The following is a 9944-nucleotide window of genomic DNA, read 5'->3' on the forward strand; positions in this document are numbered from 1 at the left end:
AAATCAAGCACTTCAGCTCTCAGCATATCTTCCAGTGTCTGAATCGTTCGTTCTGACTGTCCATCAGTCTGAGGATGATATGCGGTACTTAAATGTAACTTTGTACCGAGAGCTTGCTGCAAACTCTGCCAGAAGTGCGAAGTAAATCGAGGATCACGGTCTGAAACAATCGACTTCGGCACTCCGTGCAGTCTAACCACTTCTCGAACATAAATATCGGCCATTGGTCATACCTGTAGGTCATTTTGTATGGAATAAAACATGCAGATTTGGTCAATCGATCAATCACGACCCAAATCGCATCACAACCTCTGGAGGATCTCGGTAACTGCGTCACAAAGACCATGGAAATGTGATCTCATTTCCATTCAGGAATGGACAAACTCTGCAACAATCCTTCTGGTTTCTTTCTCACAGCTTTCACCTGTTGGCAATTCAGACGCTTGGCTACAAATTCCGTAACATCAGATTTCATCTGTTTCCACCAATATTGTGTCTTTAAATCATTGTACATTTTCCTGCCAGTGGGATGAATGCTAAAACGACTGTTGTACGCTTCCGTCAGTATTCGCTGTCTTAAATCCGAAACATTCGGCACAACCAAACGATTATTCACATACAAAATATCATTTTGCACCTGATATTCCGATTGATGTCCAGCTCTGACCATAGCAATCGAATTTTGTACGTTCTGATCACTTCTCTGTGCCTCTTTGATTTTCAATATCAATGTCGGTTCAGCTCGAATCGCATATAATCTCAGAGGCTGACGATCTATTTCAAAAGCTAATCCAGACAAACAGCAATCTTCTATCAAATTCGAAACACCCATAGTCGATAAGGATAAAGAACATACCTTTCGACTTAGTGCATCAGCTGCTGCATTGGATTTCCCTGGATAATATTTAATCTCACAATCAAAGTCCTTCAATAAATCCAGCCATCTTCGCTGTCTCATATTCAACTCTGATTGTGAAAACAGATATTTCAAGTTTTTGTTATCAGAATAAATCTCAAATTTCTCACCGTACAAATAATGTCGCCATATCTTCAAAGCAAAGACTATGGCTGCCAATTCGAGATCATGAATTGGGTAACGAGATTCGTGGGGTTTCAGCTGTCTTGAGGCATAAGCAATCACATGCCCCTGCTGCATCAACACACAGCCCAATCCTCGGTGAGATGCATCACAATAAACAATAAAGTCACCAGTACCTGAAGGAATCGTCAAAACAGGCGCACTGGTTAATCTTTTCTTCAATTCTAGAAAACTGGTTTCACATTCTTCAGACCAAACAAATGGAGCATTCTTCTGAGTCAACTGTGTAATCGGTTTGGAAATACTCGAAAAATCTTTAATGAATCGGCGATAATATCCTGCCAAACCCATAAAACTGCGTATTTCTGGTACAGATGTCGGTCTCGGCCACGAAATCACTGCCTCAACCTTACTGGGATCAACTGATATACCGTCTCCGGATATAATATGCCCCAGAAATACCACATGTTTCAACCAGAACTCGCATTTCGATAATTTAGCATACAGTTTCTCCGCCCTCAAAGTTCGCAATACAATCCTCAGATGATCAACATGCTCAATCATATTCTTTGAATAGATCAATATATCATCAATGAATATGATAACAAAATCATCCAAATATTTCTGAAAGACGCGGTTCATCAATCCCATAAATACCGCCGGTGCATTCGTCAAACCAAATGGCATGACAATAAACTCATAATGTCCATACCTGGTTCTGAATGCAGTCTTAAAGAAATCAGAGTCCCTGACTCTCAATTGATGGTATCCAGATCTCAAGTCGATCTTGGAATACACTGAAGAACCCTGCAACTGGTCAAATAAATCATCAATACGAGGCAATGAATATTTATTCTTTACAGTTTCCTTATTCAGTTGCCTGTAGTCGATACAAAGTCTCATCGACACATCCTTCTTTCTCACGAACAGTACTGGAGCACCCCAAGGAGATACACTCGGTCTGATATACCCCTTGGCCAGTAAATCCTCCAACTGTTCCTTCATCTCTTTCAACTCGATCGGTGCCATCCTGTATGGAGCTCTCAAAATCGGAACTGTTCCTGGCATCAATTCAATGCTGAAGTCTATCTCTTGAATCGGAGGCAATCCAGGAATCTCATCCGGAAAGACATCAGCAAATTCACACACCACTGGCAAGTCTGCCAATGATGGGCTTGTCTTCAATAAATCAACTGAATATACCAGGAATCCATCCGCTCATTTATGCAATAGTCGAGTCATATTCATTGCAGATATCAAAGGAATTCGAGCTCGAGAACCCTTACCATAAAATTTCCACTCCTCTGACATCTCAGGTCTGAATCGAACAATCTTGTGGAAACAATCAACTGTAGCTCGGTACTTGGTCAACATATCGATACCGATAATATAATCAAAATCAGATAAACCAAGCACAATACAGTCTAACTCAATCGTATGTCCATCGTATTGCAGTATACAAGATTTCACAGATTTCACCGATATCAAACATGTTCCTAATGGGGAAGAAACAGACACTACCGCAGACAATGACTCAATAGGTAATGCACTACTCAATGCAAACCTTTCAGAAATAAAAGTATGCGATGCACCAGTATCAATCAATACATATGCAGGATAACCCGAAATAAAACAGTTACCTGCAACTACATCGTCAGGTGCATCCTGTGCCTGCTCCTCAGTCAATGCAAACACTCGGGCCTGCTGTCTCGGAGGCTGGCTCACTGTCTGGCTTCCTCCGGGCCTCTGCTGTGACTGAGTAGACGGTGCTGGCTGAAAAGAATGAACGGCAGATGGTCGTCTACCTACCTGAGCCACTGATCCCGATGACTCAGCTGCCTGTGATCCCTGGGCACTCCTCTGGGGACACACTCGAGCAAAGTGTCCCTGCTGTCTACAGATACGACAGCTGCCAACCACTCCTCGGCACTGCTATGTGGAATGCCTCCCTCCACAAGTGCTACAGTATGGTCCTGTATAACTCTGGCCCTGACTGATCTGTCTCGAGCCGCTGGAACTGGACGAGCTAGTTCCCGATTTCTTGAATTGCTTCCCTCTAGCCTTCAAGAAATCCTTCTTCCTGCTACCACTACTACTCTCGAATCGGGGAGGTGGTTGCTGTGATGCCATTACTGGAGGCACAAACAAAGCTTCTCTTTGTCTCAATAAACCGGCTTCAGCTCCTTTAGCTCGGTTCAGTGCGTCGGTAAAATTGTTCGGTCTCCCCGTGTTTACCAACGTAAAGATTTCAGAATTTAGGCCATTTATGAACTGGTCCGCAACGGCCTCATCATGCTCAGCTACATGGGGAGCAAATCTCAATAGTGTAGAGAACTTGGCAACATAGTCCTCAATATTTAACTGGTCCTGTCTCAAGTTTGCAAATTCGGCTCCCTTGTCCTTCTTATAAGAAACTGGAAAGAACCGTTGATAAAATTCAATTCTAAATACACTCCAGGTAATGACCGTACCTCGTTGTTCCAATGCCTGTTTCGCTGTGATCCACCAGTTTTTAGCAACATAATGCAACTGGTGTCCGATCAATTTCAACATTTTCTCATCAGTAATACTCTAAAGACTCGAACAGCATCTCAATGTTGTCCAACCAACTCTCGCATTCCACGGAATTCTCCGTACCTTTCAAAGTCGGTGGATGGAATGACTGAAATCTTTTCAATAATTTCTCCATTGGTGTGGGTGTCACATCCATGGGAGGATTCGATGTACTCCCCTGTTCTGGTATTCTTCTCGGAGGCATATCTGAAATCAAAAGGATTAGCAACCCCAAACAAAAGTTTTATTTCAGTCCTCCTCCGATCATCTTACTGCTGATCCAGAATCGGCTCTGATTTATTCTCAATAATACATGTTTTCAAATCAAGTCAGATAAACAGATAAACATGTACTATAAAGCAGTAAATCATGCTAGCAATCAAAAGCAGGAAAAAAAATCTCAATCTACCCCGCTCACTAGCTCCTATCTCAGTCTAAAGGATCTATGGCTCTGATACCACCTGTTGTGGGGACCCTGACTCTAATCAAGTTCTTAATCATCGTTGAGACTAATTAATCAATTATAAAACAGGGTCTAAATTTTTTTTTTAAAATGCGGAACGTAGTGAAATCAAACTCATATACATATCAGTATAAAATACAATACAAGTCCTGTACCGCATGCATTCAAACTAAACTAAGGTTTAACAACTAATGTCAAGTGTTCAAACCCTAGTATACATCATAATCAAAGTCCGTAGTCTCCACTCTAATCACGATCTCTCCTCATCTCCTGGACCCTGATCCTGTCCCACCTGTTGTCATGCACACATACAAACAAGACAACAGCCGGATAACTCCGGTGAGAATAAATCCCAGTATAAATCAATGAAACATGCAATCATATAAACGAATATAAAGCATGTAACAGGTAACAGCAATATGTATCAAAATCTGAACATAATCAATATAAAACTGTCCAACATATACGTGACTCCACGTCTCAGACTAGACTCAATCCTAGTCTAGGGATCCCGGTTTCCAGATGTGGTGTTCCTATATCGAATTCCGTAATAGAAGGAACAGTGATTCCATTACTCGATATAACCAAATATGGTGTTCCTATAACGAATTTCGTAATAGAAGAATTCCAACTCTATTTACTCGATATAACCAAACATCCAGTGTCCTGACCTAACCGTCATGGACTGTACCTCTATCGCTAATATCCTATCTTGAGACATCGTGCAATGTGCCCGTGGCGATACCACCACTATCAGGCACTTCTGTCACAAGATTACTCGTCTAACACCTGTCATCTATAATTCAAGAAAACAATTACATCAGTCAATTCACTGCAAATGTCAATGAAATAAAATAAAGTATGTGATTTAGGGAAACTCAAGTCGAAACCGACTTAAGTCGATCTCCCAATACCACATTGACTTATACCTTTCTTTCGTCGGTTTCTGGCTCAGTCGCAGTCCTGAACTCACAGCCTATCTTGGAATGACAATATCAATAATTTCATGTCAATATACCTTTCAAATCAATAACAATCTGATCAATCTGGATTTAATTCAAATCATCGACATAACGGTACAAACTCAATATCCCCGTCAATACAACCTCACCAGATAACAGTTATAGTCCATAACCCATATCCAATACAATCCGTAATTCAACCGTAAATTAAATTTGTCCGGTATAAATCAATATACCCCAGAAATTTCATAACAATTCCATAATCGATCCGTTTCTTAATCTGACTTGGATTCTACGATGTCTAATATAATAAGAGCATCATATATGAATCCTATTCAATTCTGACAATAGCATAATTTCAAAGCATGTCAAAACGTAGCAAAACTTACGTCCAGTTGTAGCCTACGTCGATAGGATTACAGTACTGAAGTCGGATTCAAATTCTGACGGATGGATTTCTCACAAAAGGCATAAGGATTTTTCTTAAGAATTCTCTGAAGCTTCTCCTCGATTTCTTGCCGAAGGAAATGAAGGAATCACTTATATATATTAATTTGCTCGGTTAATGAAACGTGGCTCATTTTCATATAATTCAGGCGGCGCTCGAGCGGTCAAAAACTACTGCTTGGGCGCCGAACACTCTGTCCAAGTACTCGGCTTGTCACGCACTGGCGCTCGGGCGGTCACAGACTACCGCCCGGGCGCCACATCTTCTGTCCAAGATGTGATTCTACTGAACTTTGGCGCTCGGGCGGTCATTTCTTACCGCTCGGGCGCCACTAATTCTGTCCACAAAATTGCACCCTTCATATGTAATATTATTTCGTGTCCCGATTACTCCTTTCATAATCATATCCATTATAAATCAATAATTACCGATTACTAGGATTAACTTTCCGGGCATTAAATGGGTGCTAGAAAACGGTACTCCAATAGTATAGCTATAAAGATCTCTCAATTTTTGTTGTATTCTTTTTTACCTTGTATTCTGGAGAGTTAGCGTATACTAGAGAATTTGAGTGGTTGATCAGTATGCATCTTCCTTGTATGGATTGTGCAAAGAAATATGTGACAATTCTTCTGTAAACTCTTGAAAATTGGGGTTGATGGTGAAAGACCCTTAGGTCAAGTGTATGTAAGATCATATTGATCCGAACCACTATATATCGTTATGTTCATTTCTTGACACTTAGCTCCCATAGATTCTCGGTAGCTGCTCAATGAATTTGATTCTTGGCCTGTATAATCAACGTCTTGGCATAACACATGTAATTTCATTTTTATGAAAATTTTGATAATTTGGTCTGATTATTTTGCAACATTTGGATTTTGGTCCGAAATCTTTGACACTTTTGATTTATGCCCGTTATCTTTTCATTTTTGGAAATTTAGTCATATTTTATCCAAATCCCACTTCTAATGCTGAAGTGGCACCAAATTGACCATTTTCTTGGTGATATGTTATCTTTAAATTAGGGGTTTTTCCACATCACCCATGATGCTCAAATTTACATGCACGTCAATTTTTTTGGGAGGGAAAATTACCATATCTTCACTCCATATACACATTTTTTGGAGGGAGAAGCAAATCTCTTAAGTTTCTCAATGGAAGAGAAGAATTCTAAGTTTTGTTTTGCTGATTTTAAGGTTGTTGAATTTCACTTTGCTGATTTTGGGTTTGTTGAATCTTGGTCTTCACACCATATATTAGGATTCATGCATACTAGGAACAATGTTGGTGTCTGCAAGAAATTTCAAAGGAAAAATGTTGATTTTAGTTGGTGTGTAACATCCCGTAATAAAATAACTAATACTACTTTAAAATTTGCGGAAAATAAAAAAGTTTCTTATTTAAATAGTAAACCCTCGCCTTCTGAAATTAAATAAAATGATCGACTAAATTCTTGAAAATAATCTAAGTACAAAATATTTTCATGGAAAAAAAAATCATTCATCACTACTGTAAAAGTGTTATCCAAAACGAGCATTTGAAAGTACTTGTTTGCCAACAAAATTTTGAATAAATAAAAATCAGAGTAAAAAGTTTAACGTGCATAAAATCCTTTCATAATAATAGCGGACCTCGAGTTTTCACTGCACACAATCCGAGCAAGCTCACTGGTCACCGCCTCATGTCTCCTCAAAAGCATCAACATCTGCATCGATCAAATCTAGTTAGCATAAAGATTCAACACACATAAACCATGAATAGCTAATAGTACTTAATAAAATCACATGCATTTGAAAGTAACGTGTACTAAATAACAGCTGAACATACATAAACATAGACGTGCCATAGCTGCATAAAAATTTTCATAAAAGTGCTTCCATCATAACATACATAATCATACTTAATTTTGCGTAGGAATATGTTCAAAGCGAGTGGCCCGTAACATAAATCTCCTGATCAGACTAAACCACAGTACTGGACTGACGGGGAACACCACAGCCTTTCGACCGGATGCCACTCCCACATACATAAATCCTTGGTCATACTTTACCGGGTGGAGAGGTTATGGTCATGCTTTACTGCTTTCCAATCCCATAATCATAAATCCCCAGTCATGCTTTACCGGGTGGCTACAAGACAAATCACATACCTCCAAAATAAAATACATTTTTTTTTGCACGTCAATCATATTTACAATGTCTCGGGCTTCATTGGAACACTCTGGACATATTTCCCCAACCACAATAGCAAAGATCCAGGAGATCCAACGAAGCATGTAACCAAAAACTTGAGAAAACGTGAAGAAATGCACAAATTTTCACAGCTGGTGCGGTTTTATGATAAATATCATATATATCACATTTCTCACCAAAATATTACGAATTTGCAATCGCATCGAAGGTAACACAGAGTGCTACAAATCATATGTTGAAAACGTTTTCAGAAAACCAAACTATAAGTCACAGCATTCGAAATAACAGAGGGTGACGGGTTTTGTGACATAGAAATTTCACAGCTTGTGTGGTTTTACAATAAAAATCATATTTCCCTCGTTTCTGATCAGAAAATTACAAATTTGAGATCGAATCAAAGATAACACATAGGGATATAAATCTTGTGTTGAACACCTTTCCAGAAAACAAACTTATAAGTCTCAACATTCGAAGTAACAGAGGGTGACGGGTTCTGTGATAAAAAAATTTCACATCTTGTGCGGTTTACGATAAAACTCATATCTCACTCGTTTTTTATCAGAAAATTACGAATTTGATATAGAATCGAAGGTAACACATAGGACTACAAATCAAATGCAGAACATGTTTCTAGAAAACTAACCTATAAGTCGCATAATTCGAAATAACAGAGGGTGACGGGTTTTGTGACACAAAAATTTCACATCTTGTACGATCTTACAATAAAAAATCATATCTCCCACGTTTCTTATATGAAAATTACGAATTTGCTATCGAATCGAAGATAACACAGAGTGATACAAATCATATGTTGAAATTTTTTCCCGAAAACCGATGGGTAAACCGCAAGAATCGAAATAACAGCAAATGACGAGTTTTATGACTCAAAATTTTCCAGAAATCGTTAAACCATAATCCATCCAACTTTGCATATAAAGAACGAATTTGTGTTTTCGTTCACACAACCGAGCATGAATTTAGCTGGTGCCCAAATATTCCCAAACCCGTTGTCCGCAAAACATGGCCGCCGCTTCCCCTTCACACTCAAATCCCACCGGTCCAAGTACGACGGCGATGATGGAATCCCTATTGAAGACGTAAAAACTCTCGTCAAGTTCAAGTCCAGGCACAATTACATTCGAGTTCTTCAAGTTTCCAGGACAGCACACCACCCTTTAGCAGGATCCAGGCTTCTCCTTCTCGATGCCCCCGGCAACATCCACAGCATCTTTTTCCCTTTCAAATCACTAACTAACGCATACTTTGACGTCTTGGCTACACTGCCTCCGATCATTCCTCCCGGGCCTCTTGCCATACTCGGTTTCGGAGCCGGCTCATCCGCTAAACCCGTACTTGAAATGCACCCGGAGGCTGTAATCCACGGGTGGGAGCTGGACCCATCAGTAATTTCCGTCGCCAGAGAGTATTTTGGTCTCGAGAAGCTTGAGAAGGAGCACCCCGATCGGCTCTATATTCACACTGGAAATGCATTAAACGCCAGTACTAAAGATGGGTTTGCTGGAATTTTCGTTGATCTGTTTACTAAAGGCTGCGTGATCCCCCAGCTCCAAGATGCATCAACATGGGAAAGATTAAAAAGGATTCTTAAAAAAGGCGGGAGGATAATGGCGAACGTCGGTGGACACTGCGTGGAGCCTGAAGATATCAGAAAAGACGGAGGTGTGATAATGGTGGAGACTCTGAAGGCAATGCACAAAGTTTTTGGAGACGAGCTTTTCGTATTGAATCTTAATGATAGAGAAGATGAGAGTTCGCTTGCTCTTACCGGGAGGTTGCCGGATTCTAATGAATGGAAGAAGGCACTCAAGAAACCCTTGAGGTTTTATGCTGATTTGTGGAAAGCATATGCCCCGCTAGAAGATCAATTGCCACGGAAATAGATGCAAACAAACTGTTCGTCGCTATGCTTCAAACACTCTCAAGGTCCATGATATTAATCTTTTTCGAGCTATTGTAAAGTCTAAATCAAGTAGTTTTCTGTTGAAATTCAACAACAAAAATAATAATAATTAATTAATTATTCTATGGGCAAACCGTAAATAAATATCTATAAACCTTAGTTTCGTTTAAGTTTTATCCCTCCCTTCCTTGAAAATTAGTTTAAGCTTCATATGTTATTCAAAATGTTGCAAAATCATCCTTGAGCTTTTTAATCTTAGTATGTGGAGTTGTTATATTTATTGAGCATTTTCTTAAAAGCATATAGTCTAAAGATATACAACTACACAGTTTTTAGACTATATAACTTGATTAAAAAAAATTT

The 9944-nt window shown here is 39.5% G+C and overlaps 1 protein-coding gene across 1 annotated transcript; it reads left to right on the plus strand.

The window, feature by feature from the left end:
* The first annotated feature begins 8606 nt into the window (after positions 1–8606).
* Positions 8607–9706, plus strand: LOC140840415 (uncharacterized). The gene has a single exon (XM_073207617.1). It carries the CDS (start codon positions 8632–8634, stop codon positions 9559–9561), a length of 930 nt encoding a protein of 309 aa, XP_073063718.1. The 5' UTR covers positions 8607–8631; the 3' UTR covers positions 9562–9706.
* The last annotated feature ends 238 nt before the right edge of the window (positions 9707–9944 follow it).

Source organism: Primulina eburnea, chromosome 9, assembly GCF_022965805.1.
Source record: "Primulina eburnea isolate SZY01 chromosome 9, ASM2296580v1, whole genome shotgun sequence".
Classification (NCBI taxonomy): Eukaryota; Viridiplantae; Streptophyta; class Magnoliopsida; order Lamiales; family Gesneriaceae; genus Primulina; species Primulina eburnea.